The 27,972-nt window shown below is 35.8% G+C and overlaps 1 protein-coding gene across 5 annotated transcripts in view; it reads left to right on the forward strand.

Annotated features, from left to right (window-relative positions):
- The window catches only part of khdrbs2 (KH domain containing, RNA binding, signal transduction associated 2), an 82,723-nt gene extending 55,027 nt beyond the window's left edge, over positions 1 to 27,696 (forward strand). For 2 of the 5 annotated variants that reach the window (XM_055029831.1, XM_055029833.1), the window contains 7 exons: positions 9,207 to 9,289; positions 13,174 to 13,232; positions 15,065 to 15,148; positions 18,399 to 18,451; positions 20,057 to 20,132; positions 21,157 to 21,217; positions 23,819 to 27,696. In XM_055029831.1, the coding sequence (XP_054885806.1) occupies positions 9,207 to 9,289; positions 13,174 to 13,232; positions 15,065 to 15,148; positions 18,399 to 18,451; positions 20,057 to 20,132; positions 21,157 to 21,203 (402 nt within the window). In that variant the 3' untranslated portion in view covers positions 21,204 to 21,217; positions 23,819 to 27,696. Of the gene's footprint in view, positions 1 to 9,206; positions 9,290 to 13,173; positions 13,233 to 15,064; positions 15,162 to 17,677; positions 17,969 to 18,398; positions 18,452 to 20,056; positions 20,133 to 21,156; positions 21,218 to 23,818 lie in introns of those variants that run through there. The other 3 variants (XR_008605962.1, XR_008605963.1, XM_055029834.1) reach the window with 2 other exon arrangements.
- The last annotated feature ends 276 nt before the right edge of the window (positions 27,697 to 27,972 follow it).

Raw genomic sequence — 27,972 nt, forward strand, 5'->3', positions numbered from 1 at the left:
CTTAAACTCAATAAGAATGAAAACTTTTAGCTTTCAAACCTTGTGTATACCTGTAGCAATATAATTAGAACACAAGTCCTCTCCCCAGTGACTTGGGCCAGATCCTTCAGGGGGAAATTTAATGTGTCTCTTAATAGAAAGGTTGTTTTGTTTTTGTTTTTTTCTTTTTTGCTAATAGGCTTTTTTTATTAGTTATTTTTTTTTTTTTTATTTGGCTCTTCAGAATAATGAAGATTACAATTTTCTTGCTGAGAAAGCTGCCATTAGATGTTGGCCTAAGGTTTGCATACTGCATTAGGCTGCAGCTGATGTGTTAACATTACCACTGCTAGCTATTGTTTAGTGGCAGTTTAAAGTGGCATTAGTGAACAAATGGCACTCGTTCTCCAGAAAGCAGCGAGACAAACAGTGTGAGTAACTCAAAGTGAAAAGTGTGAAAGGAAAGCTGGGAGCAGATAAAAGATGTGATTGATGCTTTTCAGTATGGACCAGGACCATGGCCTTAGCTCAATGCTAAAGATCAAATCCCTTCTGGATCAAATGGTATCCCTTAATGTCAGAACTGATGATGGAGGAGAGGATTTAAAGTGTGACACAGCTTTTAGTAACAGTCAGCAAGTACAAAAAGATAGTAAGAATTGAAACTTACAGCATGTTTTTTTAATCCTGAACCATGGAACTGTATCAAAGCTATAGAGAAAATGCTTTTAATGTCATTAAACACAGAGCTTTAGGAAGACTTTAAGAAAAAGAGAAAAGAAAAACGACACTCTTTTAAAACAAAACTGCTCATACCTATTTCTTGAACACAAAAGATTAAGAAACTCATTTTATGAGAGTGAAACGTAATTACATTATATAACAATGGGTTCATATTCACTGCTGAGTAATCATTTGTTATATTAACTATGGTAATTTTCCATCCAGAATTTATTTGTTTAATAAAACAAGTGTATGCAGCACACATGCTCACTAAGTTATTTAAAATAACATAAAAAGTCTCCAGTAGAATACATAGTGAGGTCGGATGCACCATAAGGAATTGACATTGCCTGTGATGGAAAATCAAAAATCCGTCGTCAAACTAGTCACTCACAACCAAGCCTCATTAGCGGTTGAGATAAATGCTTTTATTTTGCATTTTAATGCTGCAAAATCATGTTTTGCTTATTCTTCACATCTCCATAATTCACCATTTGTGTCAGCACAATTATTTTTTTGTGTTTTTACTTAGTTAAATTTTACCATAACATGCCACTCTATTTGTAAAGCACTTATAAAAAGCAACATGGCAGCTGACGCAAGCGCTGTTGAAAAATATAAAAAAAATAAATAAATAAAACAAAACAATAAGTAAGCTACAGGACAATATAATTTTAAACATATACAAAGAAAAAGGTAATTAAGGTAGAGATACGAGCTCATAGTGGAATAAAATATGTTTGAGTCTTTATGAAATACTCCTTTTCTTACACATTACATACGTTTGCATTTATTTATTAAAAGCAAAAGAATGAATCAAAATCAAACCAATTCTTTTAGCTCCACACTATATGAGCACCAACAAAAGGTGAAAAACACCATCTATTCACAGAAACAAAAGCCAGCAAATCTAATTTTGCACCGCCGTTCAGTTACGCATAATGGGCTTTGGAAGGCACCTCCCTATGAAGATCAGTCACTGTCAGGGGACATACAGGTTGTCAATTGATAATGAAGCACAGTGCTAAGGGCCTTTAGGTTCTTGCTGTCCTAATTACACTGAGCGAGGACTCCACTCTTGTGTTAACATTTGATTTATGTCCTCTGCTGTGTTAAAAAGCACTAGAGTTAATTGTTTTTACAGATGAGTGTCAAACTGGAGGAATCAAGCCTCATTAATTACAGCCTGGCCTGTTTACAGATAATACCCTCTTGAAGTTGAATGCATGTTATGCATGAAAGCAATACTGAGGTCAGCCAAAAGAGATAAGCTGAGGAGAGATTAACAAACAATTCTGTTTTCTTTGACTCTTGACAGGCCAAACAATACTCGCCCCAAAGATGCTTTTTGTTGTCACTGTTGCTGTAAAACTCGCATTTTTACAGACGGAAATGTAATATTCAGCTACATATAAACATATATGTGATAAAATACCATCTGAATGTCATGAAAAAGTGAAAATCTCCTGAGTGTCTGGTTCTAGAATGACAATATGATAATGGGAATCTGGTGTAAAACAAAAACAGACCTGTATCTATATAGCAGCATACAGCAATTAGCCTTGGCCAGAAATCAGAAATCAAACCATGAACCACTGCACTGAAGACTGTAGCTTCTCCTCTACCACCAAGTCATGTGGTCTGGCAATACCTTATGCCTTGTTTGCGAAACCTTTGAGCCAAATGGGTAGATGGGGGAGTATCTCAGGCAGGACATTTTTGAAACACATGGGAAATTATGCATACACATTCAATTGCATATAATTGAAAGGCTCATTTATTTCACAAAATTTATCACTAAGTGAAATACTCTATAGAGACTAATTACACACAGGTGTTTGAAGGGCTTTATTTTTTTATTATTATGATTTTCCACTAACAGGTAATGAAAACATGACATTTATGATTAGAATATTAATTAGACCAATTAGAAAACACATTTTATTGCAGATATGTGAGCTTAATGAAAAGTATATTCAATACCTCCTTAAATGGTATTGTCAAAAGGTACTTTTAATCCAACTACTACATTTGCTCTTCTTTAACAACCACAACAAGAGTCGACTCTCTGTAGACTCAAACTTATTCACAGTTTGTGTTCAAACAGGCAAAAGCTAAATGAGCTGCTTTATTTATTATGGCAATTAGTTTATTTTTAAAAAATAAACAATTTTTTTTATTAGTTTTAAAACTAATTAGTTTAAAAACAAATTTTTTAAACTATTGTTAGGGCATTGTTATACACTAACAATGCATAACCTCAGTCATGCATTGTTACAGCAATATTACAACTATGTAGTATTTACAGAATGTATGTACAGGAAAAAAAAATTTTCAGACTAATTTTGTCTGGATTTATTTAGTTATCTTCTGGCATACAGTTAAAATACAATGAAACATACAGCATATCTCAATCGCATTGCAATATTTAATCAAAAGATGTGACTTAGCTGGGACCTTTGGAGATAACTTGATCAATACCTTCCTCATGGTGAGCTGATGTGCTTCACAGATCTTCCCAGTAAAGAAAAAGTAAATCAAATTGTCGCATGTTTAAAATAAAACTTCCAAAATTACCAACATAGTTGTGGGGAGAAAAACCGTGGATGTGTGTCTGTGTTAACATGAATTTGACTTGTAATAAAGAAAACTTTGAATGGTCAATAAACCAAGAAAAGCAGTGTCTGGATGCAGTCCATTTTTGGGTTATATGACTTTGTATTAATAAAAGACAAAAAAAAAAGGGAAAAGAAAATGGAAGATTTATTTTTATAACCCATTATTTCTCCGAAATTAATCCACTGACTGCTTTACAGTTGTGGTTCAGTATAGCCAATTTCCGTATGGGATAGCTCAAGAAATGTTTAATTACTGAGATATGCGGGTTTCTGACTCTGCTATTGTGGGGAGAGACTCATGCAGGAACGGGAGAAATAGAGGATCCCCTGAACAACTTAATCCAAGACATAATCCCTAACTTTAATTTAGTCAAATTCATGTTCGCACAAATAAAGCCACACAGAAAGCGGAGCGGTTTGAATCAGCATCACTCAATGGGAGACGATCCTGTGTACAAGCGCAGTAAATGTAATTTCTTTTATGTCACCATCACAGATGTCCCTCATGCTGATGTCTCTTCTTTTGTGTCCTAAACCTTAAAAAAAGACAGACAAACTCAACATTGAAAGCTATACTGTTTCTGTATCGCTACAGACAGAAATGGAAGGTATTGTCTGCCTCCGGGGTTGCATCTGGCACAACATTTTATTGACACATTAAGAGGAATTGATTTTTTTATTTATTTATTTTTTTTAAAGGGAAAAGATTCTTGTATATCTTACAGTGGAGCTTTATTTTAAATAGCAAGTTCAGAAAAGGATTAGAGGAAATTAGATGAATGAAAAAGAAACAAGAGCACTTTAGATTCTTCCAAATCTCTCTTAATGAGCAAAATCCAACACTTTAAATAAGAAAACAGTAGCTGACTATACTCCTCTGCACACACTGTGGCTTCACATCATTTTCAACTCGGGCTGTTTGGTCTGCTGAGACTGATTATTCCCGTTCTCATGAATAAACCATTTGACAGAATATTATGTGGAGTTGCTTTCTTTTAGATATGTTCTCATGAAAGAGTAGGTTTTCTCTCTGAGGTAGAAAGAATACGATGAAGTCTTACATGTTTCACCCAGCTTCTTTAAATATGATGTTTTATTTATTTTATTTATTTATTTATTTTTAAATGTGGAGGCATTGCCCAAATGTGTGTGTTTATCTGAGAGGGTACACTTGACATTTCAAATATGTAAAAGGAGAAAAGTGAAAGATTTTTGGGGGATATTTAAACTGCCATGTTTAGAAGAGGAAAATGTAATTTTAAAAAAATCAACTGCACCATGTGTGGCACAGATTTGTGGTACTTTAGGATCATATGACTTTAGGATCATTATGTTGTTGTAAACATATCCAGTTTGCACTTTCGTATTTAAAAATCAATGCCACACTGTTTGAGAGTTGTGTAGTTAATTTTATCTCTTGTTTGCTGCAAGATAAACCCACAGCATGAGCAACCCAAACCTCATTTCCAGCTGTTAGACTGCTTTTGATCCACATCCAACCCAAACAATCTTTTTTTTTAACTTCCTATTTCTACAGTGGTTTATCTGCAAAAATCCAGCAGGTTTGTTTCTGTTCCATGTAAATGACCATGCAGAGAAATCTGATGTCATGTCGACTTAGACAAATTCTCTTACCTGAGGAAGCAACGGCTGGAGCACCAATATCTAAATTTTTCTGTCTTTCTGTGGTTATTGATTATTCTAAAAATGCTATCATTTTCTTTTTAATGCAAAAAAGTGTTTCTGATTCATATTTATTTTGCTGATTATGATTTTTGAGAGAGCCTCTTACATTTAGTTATGTCATTGATAACTGACTCCTGTGAAAAGGAAGTTGTTTTGTTCCACTTTTACCACTTTTACCTTCTTGCTCAGAAGGAGGAATTGTTACATAGTCAATGACCAGATTTTATTGAAATGGCAGATAAATAGCTGGAAATGTGTAATTAACTAAATTTGACTATATAACATATTATAATTGTGGGCAAATTTGACTTGTATTTTCTGAACTTGAATCTGAGCTTATACTGATTAATTAGATTGAATTGATAGTATGCTAAATAATGTGATTTGAGTATTTTCTTGTAAAATACCTTGAGATTATTTTTTGTTTTCAATTGGTGCTAGAAAACAAACTAAATAAAGCAGAGCTGATCTTCTAAGTCAACTTTCTTTCTTAAGATATAACTATGAACAGCAAACCACATAATGCAGCAAGTAAACAAATGTGTTTAATTTAAATACCACCTTTCACTGATACATGGAATTGTGAATTGAAATATTTCTTTTGTTTTAAAGTCTTTTGGTGCAGATGGTTGGGAGATGTGGAGCTGAGCTTACTGGAGTTGTGGCTGCTGCGTGGTTCTACTGCAGTCTCAGCACACCTGGGGGCCCTGGCATCTGTTCACTTGTTACTGAATTAAAATCCATTCTCAGAAATATGCTCTGTTTTCAAATCATATGGATGGCATTACATAAAATGTATTTATTCAAAAACAGAGCACGAAATAATTCATATCTTAAAACATAATATAGTTTACAGGTCCTGTTCATGGTCAGGCTTTTGAAATTTAAATATTTAAAACTGCAGCTGTAAGTCAGCAGTGAAACAGAAAAAATAAGAAACACACACACATGTTGATACGAGGCTGCTAACACATTTAAGTGTCAATTTTATCAAAGATCAATATTTCCTTTTTGTCACACGGAAATGTTTCAGACTATTTAAACAAATTTGAATGTCAGACATTCAGAGGTGTTGGTGTGCTTGAGGTCAAAAACTCATGGCCAGATGTTTACAGAAGGATTTTCTGTTAAAAAGTAAATGTAAAGGCCCGATGCAACAAAGCAGCCCCAGATAATCTTACCACCACCATCATGTCTGTCTGTCTGTCTGTCGGTATAGTTCTTTTTCTGAAAACTTGTTAGCTTTGCAAACGGTGTAACAGGACACACACTTCAAGTTGTATTTTAGCAAATGTTAGTGTGGCCACTGTGTTCCTTTTTAGCCAATTGTGGTTTTAACCTTTTGAATAGTTTGAATAGTTTTCCTTTTAATTAATAAATTAGTTTGAAAAGTGCCTTTTTTGGGGGAGGGGGCTATATTTATTTGTAGTTTACCAAAACCAAAGACAGACGAAACCTGCAACTATAATATTGAAAGAAAAGAAAAAAAGGAAAGAAATCCAAATACTCAGTGTTAATGTCTTTTGAGAAAAGGCACGACTGGCAGAATCTGCCACCATGTGCATCCTGGCATCATTCTCAGAGTTTCAGCTGCTACATCTTGCTTTTCAAAACCAAGTTTGGCTGTGTCATCTCACTCTTCATCCCCGGTGTCTTTCCTCAGCACTCTGAAGGTTTTGGGCCACAGTAATGAGCCTCCTCCGGCCAATCTTCATGACGGTTTAATAGCGACTTATAGATGGAGATCTTACACTTGTAATGTTTTGCTTGTTTGAGACAGGGAAAGACATAGGCAGTCACTAAAGACTCATGCAAGCAATTATTGTTTGCATGAAGTAAACAGGAAAAGGAGCACGAGCATGGAAACAAGCAAAGGAATGGAACAGAAGAATCCAGCAGGGATAAACCAATCGGAGGAAATATGGTGCAGCTGTGGCAAGAAGAAAGGGAAACTGATACAGGAGGACTAATAATGTAGATAGAGATGAACCAAGACTTAAAGAACTGCATCAAGTTTTCTTTCATAAATCTTATGTTTTGTTGTTGTTGTTTTATTTTGTTTTGCTGAGATGGGACTTTCCAGCTTGTAAAATGTTCATCCTGAGATCTCAAATAAATACTTTTGTCTTATGAGTGTATGAAGACATCTTTGAAGTTCTAGCTAATAGAAAATCTGAAAAGAACCAAAGTTTGGAAAGGATGTGAAATTGCTTTATTTTTTTCAGATTTAGTGGTGCCTCCAGGAGACTTTCTACCAAATCCATGAGGAAGACGTCAACTAGGCACTCACATCACCTCATAAAACTTAATTACTCACAGCACATAGTCGTAACTGAAAGAATCTCTGCAGAGTTTATTAGCACTCATCCACTGGACAGTAAAACTAAACAGCTCTTTTAAAGTGGATTTTATGAGTAAATCAATGGAAATTGGAAAAATCAGAAGTCAAAAAATAGGACTGTGAAGCATCCCAAGTTGTTTTCCTGGTTGAAATTACACTTGATTCAGCACTACCAATAAAACCATAAAATTCTATCTGTAGGACCGTATGACAGCTGCATAAAATATTTACAAACAGAAGTTCAAACTCCAGATTTTTGGAACACAGTAATGTATTTCTCTTTATGTTTTTATGTAGTTATCTCAAGTGAAGATATTTCACTAAACATCTAAGTGTAGGTGGTTGTTGCAGTGTGCTCTGTGTAGTTTAGTCACTTTTCTTATCGCTGAACATTAGCAGCTGCTACCTGGTCTTTTTTACCTGCATTAAAGTTACTATGGACACAGAAAAATCTATCAGCAACCCTGGTTTTATCAAATATTTGTACCCCTGCTGGTATTACGACCCCGTTTGGCCAACAAGGCATCACATAGTTTTCCCTTTAACGTTTCACAAAAATTGAACCAAACAGAGAAAAGAAACTTTGGTCATTCCTCTTTCCACAATCTGTCTAAATCATCCAGAGGCCAAGGTTCTCTCATGCAGTCTGCTCTTCAGCTCTTCCCAACATGTTTTCTATTAGCCTTTGGTCTGGAGACTGTGATGGTCACTGGAGAAGGTTATTTTTGTGAACCTTCTCTGTGCCGTTTTGCCCATTTGTTTTGATTCACCATCCAACTAAAATACTCAGTGATGACTCACATTTATTCTTTCTTTGGTTGCATACATTCTAACAATGACATTTGTAATAGAGAGGAAAAAACCCTGCCACATACATCCTCCTCCATACTTTACACTGTATTTCAGTTTTTTAGCACATATTCATCCTTTTATAAATTTTTGCCTACCGAATCACAGCACAAAACGCCACTTAAAGTGCAAACTTGGTTTAACAAATGCTTCCTTTCACTTGTAATGATGGTGCAAAAGGTAATCCCAAACACATGGTTGCTATGTGGAAAGCCTTTAATGGCTGTTATGGAGGTTTGCTGACCCAAATATGCAACTCTGCTGTAGTTATCCAGCAGTGACCTTTGGAGATTTTCCTTATTACTTCCCTTACTGTCATATTATTGTGTGGTTGCAAGGAAAATATGGGTCCTCATCTATTCTAGTGGCAAGTACTGAAAGAAAATGTCCTCTCCCTTGTTTCTTATCCCCAGGGATATATACAGTATAAGAAAAGAGTCATGTCACGGATTACCAATTAAAAGTTCCCAATAACTTTGGTCAACTTACAAAAGTAAAGCAGAAATTCAGGAAATGCTACAGTAACATTTATGCCTTTAATCTGATTTTTACAGGTACAAACAATTTTCACAAACAATTGTGCCACCAGTGACTTCATTAAAAATTTCTCTATCTACTGTAACTTCTTTTCTTTTTCTACTAATTAAACATGCTCAAATTAAAAGTTGCATGTTGGTAATTTTTTTTTTTTATATACTGCGATATAGTACAGCACTGAAAGATTTATTTTTAAGGATTTTTACACTTCTTTACCAAAAATACATATCCGTATGTCTAAACTTTCAAGATCTGGTTTGAGCCTCAGAAATTGCTCATTAGGCTCCAAAAGTGAGGCATGTTCTTTCAACAGCTTTAATCAATAATTGCTGTTGGGCATTACAGACTGAAAGAAATGCCTTTTTCCATGTAGCTCAGCACGGCTTGTATTATATATTCATTTTTACATATCTGCACTGGACAGGAATGAGAAAACATGTCAGCTTTAATATTTGTTGCTTCTTTTATTGCAGGGCTATGAAGACGGATATGATGAAGAATATGAAGACGGGACTTACGAAGCCTATGATGAAAACTATAGCACTCAGACAAAGAGGTGATTTTTACAGACACATACAACTGCAAAAACAAAGCTCCCCGCCCAAATATCTGGGCCATTTATAAACATATAAAAGTTTTGAATTCCATTATCAGTTTGAAGGAAAAAGTTATAACTAAAGGCTGCAGTTTTTGAAATTTTGTCAATTTGAGATTTAGCTAAAGAAGATCATTTTGTTTCAGGTGCCTTTATCCATTTTCTGTTGGGTTGTTCTAATAATTCTCTAAGCTTAACAGCACATATTTTAGTCCATGAATAAGACGTAACAAAAAGTAGAAAAATTACTTATACAGAACCAAACTGTGGTCTCCATCTTCAATGGCCATTAAAAGCACATCACTGAACAACGGGAGGAGTTTAAATGTATAAGTAAATCCCATGATCACCATGATTGTTGTTGAAAATCCCCACTGGAGCACCAAATGCGTATTAACTTACCAATGTGAATAGTCCTAAACACATGCTTTATTTACACCTCTTCAGGCAAGTTTCTAAACATTACAGTGCCCATCTGTTGTTGGATTAATGAGCCGTCCCACTGAGTAAAAGCTACACATTTATGAGCTGCTTTTATAGGTCGGCAACTTCAGATTAAAACTCTTTGTTCATGGTTGAGTAACACAGACAGTTTAGATGAGGATTGATATACAGGGTGAGTATTTTATAAACTAATTGTGGAACTGTTGATTCCTGAATTATTGGTTTATCTACAGTGGGTGACAAATGTGTTAATGCACAAAGTAAAGCATAACTGTGAAATGAAATGAAAATGGTACATTGCTTTTTGTTACTAAAAACAAATATTTATAGCAAATGTACAGCTACAGTGCAATATTTTATAACACAGCATAATCATATATTGGAACGGTCAAGTGAAAATACTGGCCTAAATCTAATTGAGAATTTAATAAAGTTAAAAAGTACTTTATTTTTCCCAAAAGGGCATTAAATGTTGTCATAACTCATATCATCCGAGCATCTTCGGACAGTCATTGTCAAGTTGTGATGCTGTGGTGACGCGAATCTTCAGTAGCAGTAGTCAGGTAATCCGTAGAAGCCTCAGACTGAAGACACTATTTTATAACTCTTACATGTTTGTCACTAATGCTAAGGGTTCAATATTGAAGTAACAAAGTCTAAAAGACTAGGAAAATGGCTCAGTCTCGTAACAGTTGTTTTTGTTGAGTCCCTGGTGGTTCATGTGGGGCAAGAAAACAGCCTTATCTGTCCGTTCCCGACGGACCGGACCAACGGAGGCAGTAGATCCAGGCGATCCGAAGAGATGAAGCTCCCGACTTTTGCATAAAGACGGGGAGCACTTTCGTATGTAGCCGCCACTTCACACCCGAGGATTTTGTGAGCTGATCCACCACCAGCCGCCTAAAAAGTGGAGCTGTCCCTTCACTGCATCGGTAATGAGAGAGTCTGCTTTCGAGAGGGCTAAGAAACGGCAGCTAGTCAGGCTGAAGATGCTACTGCGGACCATGACACAGCACATCCACCGCAGGGGCCGGGACGGTTGTGCGCATGCGCGGGGCCGGGACGGTTGTGCGCATGCGCGGGGCCGGGGCGGATGTGCGCATGCGCGGGGCCGGGACTGTTATGCGCATGCGCGGGGCCGGGACTGTTATGCGCATGCGCGGGCCGGGACTGTTATGCGCATGCGCGGGGCCGGGACGGATGTGCGCGGGGCCGGGGCGGATGTGAGGTTAGACAACTTCCGGTGGCTATAGCGTTAGCATTAAAAGGCTAGGATAATGGCTCAGTCTCGGCGCAGTTGTTTTTGTTCAGTCCCTGGTTGTTCAAGTGGGGCAAGAAAACAGCCTTATCTGTCATATCATGCGTTCCCGACGGACCTGGACTAACGGAGGCAGTGGATCCAGGCGATCCGAAGAGATGAAGCTCTCGACTTTTGCATAAAGACGGGGAGCACTTTCGTATGTAGCCGCCACTTCACACCGAAGGATATTGTTAGCGGATCCACCACCAGCCGCCTTAAAAGTGGAGACGTTCCTTCCCTGTTTGCCTGGAATAACTTCACTGCACCGGCAATGAGAGAGTCTGCTTTCGAGAGGGCTAAGAAACGACAGCTTGTCTTCTCTCAGAAAGCTAGCCAGGCTGAAGATGCTACTGCGGATCATGACTACACGGCACGTCCACCCGCAGGTAAAAGATAGTATATTGCATATTTTCCATGTAAGATAATTTCAGTAAAATATAACTGTTGCTATAATATTATTTTTATTATGATCACATAATAATGAAATTATGAGATTATGTGGTTATGTATTTTGTGGAAAGATTAAGTCAATGACTTTATACATACATGCTCTGACTCACAACATATTGATCTTCACAGAAGTAATGTTTCAAATATATAATTAAAACTTGTTGCTAACTGTATGTTTTGCTATTTTATTTTGTGGTTTTACAGGTGCACTTGATGAAGCTCTGGATTATATTAAGGAGTTGGAGGCCAGACTTCAAAAAGTGGATTTGTCTGCCACACTTTTTAGCCGCTACTGTGCCTCTAATGACCAGATCCGGTTCTACACCAAATTTCCATCTGAATGTGTGTTCCGGATCTTCTGGGAGTCCATTGCAGCCTCTGCATCACGCCTGGTCTACTGGACCAGCGCACAGAAACTTGGAGAGGAAGCATGTGCTGAAGCCAGCCCTGCCCGCTGCATGCCTCTGATTGATGAGTTCCTGATGTTCTCATTCAGGGTTGCTGTGGTTATGAAGGAGCAGCTCATTGCTGACATGTTTCAAGTCAGCATAGCTACTGTCAGCTGAGTGACCATCACCTGGGCCAACTATCTCTTCATTGTGTTTCTTCCATCAACCTGTGGATTAGTCGTGAGAAGGTAAAAGCCAGTATGCCTCAGAAATTTCTGAAGTTTTCTCCAAATGTCCGTGTCATCTTGGACTGCACAGAAGTTGCTCTGGAAACGCCATCATCCCTCACCTTACAGTCTGAAACGTTCTCTGCCTACAAGAACCACACCACACTGAAAGGACTGATTGGAGTTGTTTCCTGTGAGTTGGTGACATTTATTTCAGCACAGTTGATTGTACACAGGCTGCATCTCCGACAAAGAAATAACGAAGGTTAGTGGAATCCTTCCTCTGCTTGAGCTGGGAGATGAAGTCATGGCAGATAAAGGCTTCCTCATTCAAGACCTCCTTCATGAAGTTGGAGCCAAACTCATCATTCCACCATTTAGGCATCCTGGTCAGTTCAGCAAGGAAGAGACAGAGACCATTGCTCGGCTGCGGATCATTGTAGAGCGAGCAATCGCTAGAGTAAAGTGCAACCACATCTGGGATTCCCCGGTGCCTCTCACTTTAATAGGAACTGTCAATCAAATCTGGCACAACTGTTGTGTTTTGACAAATTATCAAGGCCCATTTTGTGTTGTAGACTACATTATTTCTGTATGTTAATTGTTGTAATGCTATGTAAAAAGTTAAATGTCTAGACTTTTGCAAAAAAAAAATATTCAATTAAAACACACTTTGGCAGCACACTTGACTTTCTTTTTGTATTAAGTAAAATAATTCAGTGTAGCTGTATAAAGCCAATAGAAACTTAAACAAACTATAAATGTAATTCAACAAAAGAGAGTACCACAAAGGATTGACTCAGGGGGACTGAGACCCAAAACAGCCAGTCGTTTTTTAATTAAAAAGAATTTTGAATGTAAAAGAATGTATTATTTTACTGCCACTTCACAATTATGCACCACTTTTTGTTGGTCTGTCACATGGGGGTCAAATTTAGCAAGCTTCATAATTCCAAATATCTATTAGGGCTTGAAATTTTCTGCTGCAAATTTGCAGATTTATCCTGAATGTTTTTCTTTGTGTGTTTATTATAGCATTTCAGAATATTATGAACATGGACACGGGACCAGTGATGAATCGTACAACAGCTATGGTAAGTGTGGCTTACTTGCTGTTAAAAAGCAGTTTGTTTCATGAACTATAGTCACTCTCACCATTTTCTTCTGACAAGGACCCAGTGTAGACTATTTAATTTAGAAAAAGTTCAACAAAACCCTTTATTAGAGCTGAAAAGGGGGTTGATTATTTGATTAGCCCATCAATAAAAATTATTCTGCAACTTTGAGGCTGATTAATTGAGTTCTTTATCGAGTAAACTTTCCCTACTGTGTAGCTCATTCCTAGACTTATCAAGACCAATCATAAAATTAAAATACAATTTAGCTGCTATTCTTAATGCTTGCACTGGGAAAAGTCTAGGCCTGGTAATATATTTGAAATTAGCACTGTTTTTCTTGTCAAGAAGCAGAAAAAAAACTATTGTAATTTTCCACTATTCTTTCAGGTAATTAGCTATATTCACAAGTATAATGTAGGATGTTAAAAACATTCTGGCAGTTTCTGCAGCCCGAACAGCTGCTACACTGTTATTAAAACCAACCAAGAGACAAAGAAAAAAGCCCTGCAGCCCACTTCCTGACCCAGGGAGCCGCTCCTCTACGCATCACCCCTCCTACGATACCTGACTGCAAGCTGCATTTAACTAAAACTGTGAAACTGTGAATGTGCCAGTGGAAGCTCATGAGGCTACAAGCTGTTTTTCCTTTTGGGTGTTTTGCCCTTAAAGCCTTTTTTTTTTCTATAGAGCTAACCTCTGTTATGTGCATATGAATCATTCTTGGATGCTTCTCCAAACTACATGATCTTTAGACTTCTTCAAGTCCAAAGACATGGTTTTCTAGAATAGCATATTTGAAACTGCAGCAATAGAAACTTTAATTTTTCTTATGCAAGAGTCAGAAAACTTAAAATAATTTTTTAAAGTATTAAAAAACAGATACATCATAATGAATCTTTTCACTAATTTTTAATTTTAAAACATGCTTTTTCTGTGACCAAAAAATTTTTGCAGATCCAACCCCTCCCCAAAAGCTTCGGACAGAGCAGGGAGTAATTAGCCAAACTGTGAGATGACTAAGGGTGTGGTTTGTGAGCATAAAGTTTGCATGACAATGATAATAGCGTAACAGTTTTGATATATATATATATATATATATATATATATATATATATATATATATATATATATATATTTCATTTTTGTGTCATAAAATTGAAATATCCTTAATTGTCTTGCAGTGCAGAGCAGCAAAGTGGCAAGCAACGATATAATTTTCACATGTTTATTTTATCATATTTTAAAATTTTTTTAACAAGGAGCTGAATTTGACTGTTGTGTTCTACAAGCTTAAGTACCATTGGGAAATAAAAGATCTATTAATGTTGAAAATATGCCCTGTAAGTATAAAATATTATTTGAATTCCATTTGTAAGATCTAATGAAATCAGTGGTTAGCTGATTGTCGCTGTCTTTTTGCAGGTTCAGTTATTTTCAGCACAATGAATTCAAGCACTGGGGTGTTGAGGTCAGACCAAAGGAAAACCAAGCAGCCAATAGTTTGATTTTCTGCTTCATAAACACTTTTATTTGAAAACAGTGCAGTGTGCCATAGCAAAGGTGGCCAACTTTATGTAATTTGCCTTCAAGGAAGGAGTCTCTGACAGTCTAATCTCAGTACTGGTCCAGTAGAGGAAAAAACGGTTATGACAGTAATTTCCTGCTGTGAGAGAACCCTGTATTTCCCAGGATGTAATTTATTTTCTGTGCTGAAATATTCCATGAGACGGCAGAGTTCAATACATATGTGCACCATATGTTTTGAGAGATTTAGTTTTCACAAAAGTGAATGTGGTATATTCCCACAGAAGAAGAGTGGACAAGCCCCAGACCCATTCTCAAAGCTCCAGCTTTACACCTGACAAGAGGAGGCTACAGAAAACATCCCTATGGTAGATACTGAAGGTGCTCCAGATTTGTGACCTCCAATTCTCTTTTGAAACCTTTTTTCAACTTTTTCAAAAAAAAAAAAAGGAAATGTAACTTTCTCTATCTCATCATCAAATTTTAAAATAAAAATAAAAAAGATATGATCAATAATATTCTGATGTGTGAATAAAATCATACACAATCAAGTCTCTTTTTTACCTTTAGACGTACTCACACATATGCAAGAAGATTGTTCTTAAATTAGTTCTAAATTAACTCAATTGTCCCTATTGCAGAAATTTCACAATTTTGACGGACTTGTTCGTTCAGAGTATATGTGTGATTGTAACAGATTGGTTTCCATTTATTGGCTTCATTGGAGTTGTTATTAAAGTTTCACAAGCCGAGCCCCTACTCTTTTCACCGAACCAGACATAGTCATGCAGTCATTGCGAAAGTGGTGACTTCAACCTCCTACGTTTTAGTAGGCTGTCGTTTTTGTTCTGCTTGTGTGTCAGCATCATTAAAATATTCAGAGACAGGAGCTGAAAAGCAAAAAAATGTTCACAAAGGCTGTGAAAAATCCCATTTTGGCCAGTCAGTTGTTCCCACATTGACACAAATAAAACAAGCAGTTGCACAGGAGGATGGGGGAAAAGTAACATAACACCAAAAGATAATGCTTCCTAATGACACAGAACATGTTGTTATATGAAGTAAAGCACAGGTGTCACCTGTTTCACTGGAACATAAGGTGTTGCTCTCTCTTATTATCATTTGATGTCACTGTCTAATTGGGAACATATTCAGTGATAATCATGTTAGAAAAATAAAGTGTTTCATCATATATTTCCAAAAGTCTTTTGGATAATTTAAACATAACAGAAACAGCTTCACAATACATTCAGGTATCAATGTGTTAATTATCCATTTTGTAATTACCTTGCAATGAATGCCACAGCTGCACCTCCGGTTTCCAACTTCTTTATTACTTTCAACTAGACTTTGTAAGTCAGCTATTAAATTCGTGCATTGCGAGTAGCCACCTGCCTTTATGGTACTGCTGTCAGTGTGAGAGCTTATAAATGGACAGTAAACATGCATTCCCACAAATAAATAAAAAGATCTGTGCGTACTGTTGCTGTTTTCACTACAGGATCCCCACTTGAGAGTAGTAAACAGTGGAATGTTTTGTTTCCACCAGTCTGGCTCGAACGGATTAATTCTTTAGACCACAGTAGAGTTATTTGACATTCAGTTGATTGTTGTAGAAATGGCTGACTCCATCCATTTTAGTTATTTCATACTTTTAATATCTCCTCTATTCACATTCTGCATTCTATAAATTGAAATATCACAATTTAATTTGAAGTTGAACGGAGTATAAATTAAAATACCCCAATTCAAAATAAGATACATTAAGTGAAGAAGAAGATATAGAAAAAAAGGAGCATGCAACATGCATGTAAATCATAGGATTCAACACTCTAAGAAGATTATATTTTATTTTAATCATCCAGTCCTAAATAGAACTTTTACATTTTAGAGCAATTGACTTATTTTTACAGAAACAGATGCACTTTTAATGTTCCAACAGATGCACTTTTACTGTTGCCATCTTGATTTTTATATTACACTATTAACAAAGTGTAATTCATAGGAATACTGGAATCCTTCCCCTAATATCATAGAAGTAGGAAAATTCTCACCTGCTGACTTGACAAAATTAAAGGATAAGGACTTCAGATTGTAGCACAACTTAAGATGTTTTCGACCAGTGTAGCACAAGTTTATTGTAAAATTAAGTGACATGACCAAGACACCTTCATTAGTTTGGACTACATAAAACAAATATGTTCAGGAAAATTGTGTTCTTTGAAGACTAATGTGGACATGCACCTTTCCTGGTCATTTCATCAGGTGCTTAATTTTACAGAAATATCACCACGGGAGCAAACCAATAAAAACAACACATTCCTTTGAAAAGAGTTGACATAAAAGACTGCTTTAAAGCAACAAATGGAAACCAGTCTTCCAAGAATCAAAGAGCTGAATGTAAAATGTCTTAATGAGCTAAACGTTTCTTTAAAAAATTGTTCAACATTTTGAACTCTAAATATTTCAATAACCAGGTTCCCCTCCTTAATTTAAAGCGTAACATAAAAGTAACTGACACCAGAAATAAAAGTTACTCCTGGTTTTATTGTAAAATTAGGGACTATTGAAAAACACATCCTTATTATTTGGACTGAAAGCATTCATCACAGTGTGTAATTCATAAACTGTGCTTTGTTCTGTGTGTAATCTGTATTTGTACATAAAGTATTTAATAAAAATAACTTAAAACCTAAATCCTGAGTGGAATACTTAATAAATAGGAGATAACCAAGCTGCAAATCAATTTTTTCTTTTAATTTTGATTCCTTCATTCATTATTTTTTGTAGATTTCTGTCAGACACCAGCTATAATGTTTAATAAAGAAAACTTCAACTTGCCCAATATGAATATTTGATCTCTACTTAAAACTAATACCTGTTTTCTTGCAATCCAGTCTCTGAAGTGAATAAACATATTGATTCACACTGACTTTCTTATGGAATTTTATAGAGGTAAGAACTCCTCTCATATATATCATAATATTGCCTTAAATATGTCCAGCTAATTAAGGGATCTATATACTGATACTCTGCTTGTTTGCTTAAGGGAACAAACCTAACCAACATCTCAGTGTCTCTGCTAAACTCCTTCTGTTTGTGCATTTCTTCCATGCGATTTCTGCGTGTTGTAAACACCTCTGTGATTAGCACACCCGAAGCCTGACTCTGATTAAAGACTGTAGATGATGGGACTAAAAGGAAGACTAAACACTAAACAGGTAACCTTAATGCTAATCCTAATTTAACCATCAACTTAAAAAAAAAAAAAGTAAACCTGCTCGTTTTAACCGAAAGATTAATCTCCCTCGATTAATCTCGCTCTAACCACACACGTAAGAGATTCAGCTAAACTGAAATAAAAGAAAAATTAAATTAAATTAAAAAGCTCTAAAATAATGTTCGGCTAACTTTCTCATCACCCCTGAGAAATAAATACATTTCTCATTAAATGTCTTTTATGTTAACCTTGAATTGGTTTACTTTTTTTCCACAATCATATTATGTAGATGTATCTGTACTTTGTAGACACTTTACACCGCATGCAGGCTGATAGCCTAAATATTTGCAATATCAGTTTATGCATACTTTATACCAATGATCTGCTCTTTTTTATAGATACTGAAAAACACCGTAATGTGCTGTCATCAAAGCACAGAGAAACACTGCAGGTGAGTAGAAACATTTGTGATCACATTTTCACATTTGTCTCTTTTTATGCCTTTGGAAATGCAAAGATATAAAATCTGTTAGAAACTACTAAGACAAAGAAGCATAGCATAACAAAAGCAGGACTTTTGACTCATGTTTTTTTTTTTATTATTTCCTTTTCAAGCTGGTAACTACATTGGGGGAAGCGTTAGTATTTCTATTTCATAACACACCAATTCACAAAAGCATTATATAATCCTAAAGAGAACCTGATGAACTCCTACTGCAATCTTTTTATTAAGATAATCCCTGCCTCTTTTTGTTCTGTACGGACCAGGTATTGCATCTTTGTTTTCTGCATTTGTCTGTGCATTTTTCTCTCTAAATATTGTCAGGTAATTCTGCAAATTCTGTAAAAAGTAATCCCCAAGGCTACATGCTTGCTGACCTATTCATAATTCATCAACTGCTAGACAAACCTTGATTTAAATGAGTACTCCTTTTTGAAAATGTATGTAAGGCCTCGTGCCGAAGCTGCACAAATGTGCTGATAACACACAACAAGATTTATGCTCAAAGCCACCAGAGCAAAGGATGCAGCGTCAGTTTTATTTTGTGGGTAAATTTCACTTGTACCGGTGCAGTTTGGTTTGACTGCTCTATCTGTGACATCCATTAATAGCTTGATTAGATGCTGCACTTTGGAATAGTAGCAGTAAGCAACAATATTAATGTTCTAAACTGCTAAGCAAAACTGAAAGATTTTTACATGCAGCATGAAATTATTAAAGATAAAAATGAACAAATATGTGCACCCAAGATCAAGGTATGATCCAGATATGTTTCCACTTTAACTTTGTAGAAAACACTAGTTGAGAAAAATGTTAGAGAAAAAAAAACTAATAATAGTAATAATAAAAAGGTATAGATCAATAAAAAAAAGCTTTTTTGGTTGCTTCTGTGCATCAATACATACTTGACTTTGTAAGAGTTTTTTTTCCCACTTTGACAGCCAGTGATTTAAATAATTCTTTTCATTCTCAGCTCAGAGCTTGCTGTAAAGAAAAGTAGTTATATAACTGAAAAATAACATCCATTTCTAGTGAGTCACTAATACAGTAGTTCTTTTGTCTGATCCTGATCATAAAATAAACTCTTAGTGGATTCAGTTTTCACAAACTAGGATCAGAAACACAATCAATGTCAACAAGATGTAACATAAACTCTTCTGAATATAAATGAGCAATAAAATCAAATATGTGAAATTAAAATTTTTGGATGATTATCTCTAAACTATTTATAAAATATTATGTAGACTCTCAGTATTAATTCTACTAACTCAAAATGCTTTGTCATTCCTGCTCCTTAAATATTGTGTTAATTATTAAAACGTTGTTAATGTCATCTGCTTTGATGACATAAACAATATTGTTTTAATAACATACATGGGTGTTGTAGTCCTCTTTCAACCATCTGCCACGGTAACAGAAGGGCAGCTCTGTTTCACTCAATGCTCCATACATCCAGAGCTCCTGCCTGCACTTCCTCTTGGATCTTATGCATTTTGTTTTGACCAAAGAGTTTTTGTACAATTGTTTTTTTTGTGTGTGTGTATTTTTATGAAGGGCACAAAGAAGACAGATTCAAGATGGAAGATTCCCTTCACACATTTTCATCTTCATCCAAAGAGAAAATTCTTGGGTAGGTTATTCATTGTTTCGTAAGACACCTTCAAAACAATAACCCACCGTCTTTTGTTGACTTGTTTCAATTATTTCGTAAGCTTAATTAATATTTAATTGAATGTCTCTTTCGTTTGGACTTGAATGTGTCATGTTGCCACAAAGACTATTTTTCAAGGTTCATTCTCACTTGTTGGAAACAATTGTGTGCCACAATACAATAGCTCTCCTTATTCTATAAAGTTTGAGGAAGAAAGCAAGTAAAGAAACAAAAAAGCTGCTCAGAAAGGAAAATAACAGAGCTTGATACAAAGACAACACAAATAGAGTGGATGTGATTTATAGAGGATTGTTTGTCAAATATGTGTTTCCTAATTGCTAAAAAATAAGACAAAATAAAGGATTTAAATGCCTAAACTATAGTTTTCAACTCCGTGTTGATAATTGTTCTTGATACAAAAAGGAATTGTTCCTTCAAGTTTCAGCTAAAACTTTAGTTGCACCTGCGGTTTGGAAGTGGTCCATGCATCAGTGGATGCCAGAAACATGGTCTGCTTCATTTTCATAACAAACCTTCCTCCAACAGCAAATCAGCCAAATAAAAATCCACAAATTTGCCATGGATGTCCATGGATCACTTTCAACTGAATGCTGCAGATAAAGCTCCTCTCAGATACAAATAAAATAGTTTAATAAAAATACATAAATAAAGCAGGTTTTATTTTATTTTTTTGTACAAAGAATACATCCTAAGGTGCTTACGGTCTATGGAGCTGGCATTTCATCACTTTGCCATCAATCCATGCATGGGCTCGGCAGTGATTCTTGTCCATTAGGGCAGGCCTGGCCAGGAGCCTGGGGCACAATAAAACACTGGCAGCTGTTTGTTTTGTTCCCTTGCCAACTCTATCACCTCTGGCGATGTTTTTGAGATGTCACGCCAACCTTAAAAATATGCACACTGATATTTAATAACAAACCACTGTTACAATTTTGTTTCTGTAAAGAATAAACTATGGGCTCCGTTTTTGTTAATTAATCAGACAGAGACAGAAGCAGACTTCGGAGGAAAATCCAATGTGAGACATGATGGAAGACCCACAGGTAAGGAAGTGAAATCTAAAATTACTTCCATTATCATATCAAAGGAGCTATGCATTCTATGTATTTTCAGCAGATTAAATCATGATCAAGCCATGCCACAGGCAGATTTGAAATTAAAATTACTTTTGTTTAACCAAGGCATTTTCTTCACATAGAAGGAAATATGATGTGAAGAGTTTCAAAATAGATTTTCAATGTTTTATTTAAACTAGATAAAAACAATTATTTAAAAAGTAGGCCAAACTTATTATCCCTTTTATAACTTTAATGTTGAAATTCATCCTTGCTGTTACCCTGATCTTAAGCTCCCACCACAGATTATGTTCCGTTTAAGCCAGAATTGGCTGGGCCACTTTAAAGTGTTCCTGTCAGAAAAGGCATATTGGTGAAATTAAGACTAAGTGGGTTTGTGTTTGGATGTGTAGCCCCTTAAAGCCCCTTAAAAGCAAGGCACCACTCATGCAAGAAGCTCTTCAGACTGTAGCCACTGAATAGTCCTGATATGATTATTGTTACAGATTTATTTGTTTCTTTCTATAAATTTTCCCTTCAAAGAACAAAATACAACAACAAAAATTTCTTCTTATTCCTATGCAGATTTGTCTATGGAGTTGTTCGTAATGACATGTCCTCTGAAAGTAAAATGAAAATAAATATGTATGATTGATAATAAACCTCCCACAGCTTGAGCTAATACCAACACATTCTGTGGTCATGTAATGACACCATCTGCTCCTGAGTTCAGACTGGCTGCTAGAGAGCGAGGCGTTCTCCGTCTGCAGCATTACGCACTCGCCAGTTTTGCTAAGCAACTGGAAACAAATAAATGATGCCTGCCAAGTCTTATGCTGAGTGTTTTTATTTCCTTTAATAATTGCACCCTTATTGCTCATAACAACATGATAAACGCTTGTTTGCAAAGGTTTAGGTGACAGTGAGGAGCTTTAGCCTACCTCTGTATCCATTTCAAGGACGAGCTGATTGTGTCGGGCTAAAAGCTGCATCTCCATACAAAAATGTCACCCTGGATGTTGTACGTTAGTTGACAGATTATAACCAGGGGATTCGCAAAGAGACAGCCAGTGGATCGAGGGGAATTACTGAGTCGCAGTTGATGCTCACCCAGCCCAAATGTCAGACCCGAAGGCTCAGACTGCTACAAACCAAGGACACAAGTGTTATTTATCATACTCATAAAAATCCATTTGAAGAGATTGTTGCATTCTTGTTTGGAAAACTTTGTAAACCATTATTGTAAAAATACAACAAGAAAATATGCTAAATTGTTGTGTTGTTTGTAGTTGGATTGAAAGATTGCACAAGGTTACTCATGCGATCTTAAGATTCTGTTTACTCCCCTTGCTCAGCGGGTCAAAAATGACCCTAACAAAAGCTCCAAAATAAAGCAGTTTACTTACATTTACTCGTCATTTTAAATCCAAAATCTATTTTACTTGATGAAACAATCTGTTATTTATCAATTTAATTCATTTTTATCAGGTTTTTTTTTTTGGTTACACAATACAAAAAGACGATCAACAGTATTACATTTTTCTTTTCTTTTTACAAAACACCAACTGTCATACTTTTTCTTTTATACAGTAAAGGTTTATGGAAACATACACAAAAACAAAGTATCACTTTTTCTAATGATGGAGTCAATTGTCATAAAATTTCAAGTTGGAAAAAGGTTGTTTAGGGTATTTTTTTGACAGCTAAACATGCTAGTGAGACACTTTTGACCCGCAAGACAACACAAAAGAACACATGATGTGATTAAAAGAAGAAATATAATCTAAATAGTCCATTTTGAACTGTTTTAGCGAAAATAGCCAGCCGTATATAGATTTACTCATCATGTACGTATATATTGTTTACATCCCTTTGTGGAACGACGTGAAAATCCAGGTAATTGTTGTCACAGAGATACGGTTATACTGACAGTACCAAGTGAATGTGGTAGTAAACAACTGTGATCAATATAAAGAATCAAGTTTTCACATGATTTGTTGGCTTTATTAAATATTATTCTAGTCAAACTCCTTTTGACTGTTTGTAACATGGATTCTGAAGCATTTCCACTGGACTGATTGACATTTTCCCCAAGTTCTACCATTCAGACAAACAAACACATTTCTCAGTTGTTACAGAGAATGTGAAAGTCTTTTGAGATTTTTTTTGTCTTCTTCCCTGCTGGTGTTGGTTGGAATGATGCTATTGGAATATACTGTACTGCAGCTCATTTTGAGGCTAACTGGTTTGTCTGACTCCATCATCAGTGTGTCAGCCTTGTCATCATTCCTGCCAGTTATGAGGAAAGATGCAGCAGTTTTTCAGATCCCTGCAGGATTTAGTTGGTGCCTGAAAATGCAATCTGGCAATTCCAGTCTGTCACAAAATGATTTCACATGTTTTTGTTCCCAAATTATCTTAACAAACTATGCGTTAGTCCCACATACGGCTAATGACTTTTGATTTCAGCAAGAATTTGAAACAATTATATGAATGGCAAAGGATTTGTGTAAATATAGACAGTGAATATTCTTCTGGCATGTGCCTTTCGTGCATCACATGTTTATCTCCTCTCTGTTTGTCTTACAGGCATACTTTGTGGGACACCTGGTGGACTATAAAACTTTCAAGTCTGATTGTTATGGGCATAGACTATAATATATAATATCCTTTGGCTATATAGTTCTGTTTCTCCTAAAATCTACAGAGTTTGCATTTGTAGCTTCAAAGACACAGAATTTTATTGTTTTCATAAAACTTCAATTTGGTTGTATTATGATAAAGTAGCAGAAATTACCATGGAATATGTTAACATTTTCTCAGTAAATGTATTATTATGGGGCTATTGGCATGAAATTCACACCAGGTTCTAGAAAATAATTCACACAAGTCTGCAGACTAAGTTATGTGAAATAAAATTGGACGCCCCAGGGTAAGTACTAACGAGAAAAGTATTTTTAACTCCAGTTTTTTTTTCCAAAGATGATGAGCAGTTAGTTCATTGGTGTAATGACGTAACTGGAATATAATGTTTGTGGTGAGGAGAATTTTATGTGAATAGCCTCTTTAGAAATATAATCACTGAGAAAGATATTGATGCATTGAATGCTTATTTTTCAAATTATTATTGTCCTCCGTTTTTTTATTTTTATTTTGAAAATCCCGATTATTAAAATGGTGAGATGTTTTCATCTAGCGACTGCTGTGATTTCAGGCCTGACCGACTGCACCCTGTGTCTTTACCCCAGTTGTTGTAATAAATGGTACACTTAGGGCTGCCAACAGGAACATGTTAGTTCATTAAGTAAGTCGAGCCCACTGCCAGCGTCCTGACCAAATGTCACAGCCAGTTTACAGCCCTGCTGGTAAATCCTCCTGCTGCTCAGTACAGCTTCACTTCTAGTCATTTCCTTGGGTCTTCATAATGAATGATGCTCTCTGTACCTCTAAATATGGCACACGGTAATTAACGTCAGAGATTGATAGAAGCGAGACAAGGTCACTACTGTTCAAATAAATGTTCATAACTGACTTCTTTTTGAGTTCCTGTGATCAAATTTAATTCACAAAACAGCTTTTCAGTTGCCTTTTGAAGCAGGCACATCAAAACATGTTTGAAGTGCCTCACTTGCAATATGATCTTCTGCATTATATTTGTTGCAGAAGATCATCTATTTCTTATTGTTTTGGATGGAGGGGGATTTCACACATCTACAAAAGGTAGACACCCTTCTCCCTCCCTCTGATATGTGCTTAATTCATTTGCCTCATGACACACTCCACACAGCCTGTTAGGCAGTATGACATTTATCTCCCTGGATATTACTTGATCTAAATCCTGAAAGCACAAAGACACTAAAAGTGGGTCAGGATTTAGCCAACGTGCTTTGCCTCAACACAGTGTGTAGCGTTAACTAAGACACTGCAGCTTTCTCCATCAAGGACAAGTACCTGAGCAAACTCAGCTCTGTTTGGACAGCTGCTCGATGAGCCAGAATAGAGAATGAGGGCTTATGATCACCAGAAGTCGAAAAGGGCCTCTTCAGCATCATGGCACTTCTGATGAAATGATGTCTGTGCAGAGTCAGAAGCCTTTGGTGCGTGTGAGTGATGTTTATGTCTTATTTTTCTTATATTTTTTTCAAAGAAAAAAAAACCCTGACATCTAAGTCAGGTGACAGACAATAAGGATTTACTGCTTGACTTGCAATTTTTAGGAAGATATGAGAGAAAATGAAGACAGAATACTGGGTTGCATTTAAGCTTAGCTTTTGCAATTGTTTGCTTTTTCATTTTTGTCCAGAAGCCTCATTAGAGCTGTTTTACAGACATGATGAGTTCTGACATATTTAGGTGCTCTGTGCAAAAGGAAAAGCTAAGCAACAGAATTGCACAAATTGTGCTTTTTACTAATGAAGGGTTGCGATGCAAAATGTCTTCACATATGCAGCACTTGTTAAATATCCTGTAAGAAATATGCTATTTGTAACAAGAGTTACAAATAGCATATGTAACACCAGTGGTCACGTTAGCCAAATATTTTCCGTCTTTGAGTATTTCGTTTTTTCTTTGTATGTAAACGTTGATGGAAAAATCTGTCGGCCATCTGTTATTTTGACAGAATTCAAAGTACTTGGTGCGGACAGACATTTTCAACTTTATACTCAGAGTATGTGTAACTAATTCAATCAAACAAGATTACCATGAGAGCATCTAAGCATAATTTCTGGACACTGACCTAAATGCATCTCACTATCCAGGAGCTGACAGCATGTTGAAGAATTATGGAGGTTTTGGAGCGCATCTGTGACCACTACACTAACTCTGCTGCAGCTGAACTACTGGTGCAAAAGGAGTACATTCTGCAGGAGTTCCTCTTAATAAAACAGATGTTTGAAGGATGATAAATTCCTTTGTTCAGAAAGTCTATTTCAAGAGTGTGGAGTTAACCTCCAGAAAAGCATCTAAATTTCCATTAGAAGGAATTTGTCTAAGGCAGAGGCAAAGTTCAAAATATCATAACAATAGCCTCTGTAACAAGCTTGAAACATTTGATAATGAACAAGCAGATGAGGAATTCAGCATCTTGCAGGACATGGGAAAGTTATTAGATTGTGTATCCTGGCCGCAGAGGGTAAATGTTCATATTTTAGTTGCAATTGTCCATTCTTTGTACTTACTGGGGCCATAGTCAGAGGTTCAGTTATTTTGGAGAAAATGTCACATGTATTCATCTGCTTGATGTCTGATAGCATTAACTGGATTCTCTGTTAAGGTTGAATATTATAATAAATGAAAATTAAATACAACAAAATATGCAATTTTCATTTAAAAATTGACAGATAAGCAGAGTATGACAAGATGTTTTGGATGCTGCCAGTCACAAAATAATAATAGTAATAATAATAATATTTACTGCAACTACTGGTGCATTCACTTATTTGATATTCCTGTTAAAAAGCTCCTTTTTATATTGACTGCTTGTTTTTAAGTAGAGTGTGGCTGCAAATATTTTTCTGCCAACACAAAGTGCTCTTAAAATTATTTATCTGCTTTGAGAAATACTGGAAAGGTCTGGTATGATTTATAGGTTTATAGTTTCATGGTCTCAAACTATAATAAACTTTTTCATGGTCTCAAACTATAAAACTTTTCCCTGTAAGGTTTGAAAGTATTCATTCTTACGTTGTTTTTTCAATGTTTGAGAAATGTGTACACTTCACATTGGAGTTGTTTGTTAAATTGCCTGTTTATTGTTTTCACATATGCATGGTAAAGTTATTGGACTACATATATTGATTTTATAATTTAGGGTAATGAGATACAAGGTCTTCTACATAGGCTTTTACATTCTTCTGTACCAATTGTCTTCTATTTTGTGAATGTCCTGAATTTTTTTGAACTTTTTCGTAATTTAGAACCACAACCTATCATGCAAACATGGTTGCCTACAAAATCTTGCTGCATAATAAATTGTGCAAGGCTAACATTGTGAATGAGTTTCTTTTATTTTCTGACACTAATCCATAATTTTTCCATAAATCTTTTTTTAGGTAATAGATGTGCAAAATGTGTTGTGTTCTAGGATTAATTGTGTCAACATCTCTCTGAGCCATGAATTCTGAATCTCCCTAAATGGAAGGTTTTCTCATGCATTGTGCAGATAATCTTCTTAGAAGAGTTTTGTATTTAGATTACAAATCAAGTCATTTATGAATAAAGATTATGTGCTCTTTGGCAACTCTGCTGCTGTAAACCACTAAGGGATAAGCACAAAAGATGCTTGTATGTGCCAAAAATATTCGCTAATTATGATTTTTGATCCAAATCTTAGGTATCTGAAAGGATCGGACAAAACAGAGTGTCTGGTTGTGTGCATTTATTCATTGTCCCATTACCTTGTATTAACAAAATGGTTATGTAAGTTGTTTTTGTTTTTGTTTTTCAAACCAATTTGAAATAAAACACTCATGATATGTAGAAAATCTAGTATGTAATAAACACTGCGTGTGGAAAAAGATCTGACTGATCCACAGCACCTGTCCTTTTTGGGGGAAGAAAAAGACTTCTGAATTTATGAAGATCTACAGAAAGAGAAGTGAGAAGGCTCTATCAATTTTTAAACAGTAAGTGAAATAGCACAAAGACGCTAGTCTAGAAGTTTAAAGGTTTCCTTTCATCTGCAATATGGTCTTCAGTTTAACCTTCGGAAGCTACCTATTATACGGGCCTTTTATGATCAG

The sequence above is a fragment of the Poeciliopsis prolifica genome, unplaced genomic scaffold (assembly GCF_027474105.1).
Source record: "Poeciliopsis prolifica strain line A6 unplaced genomic scaffold, Auburn_PproV2 SCAFFOLD005, whole genome shotgun sequence".
NCBI classification, from domain to species: domain Eukaryota; kingdom Metazoa; phylum Chordata; class Actinopteri; order Cyprinodontiformes; family Poeciliidae; genus Poeciliopsis; species Poeciliopsis prolifica.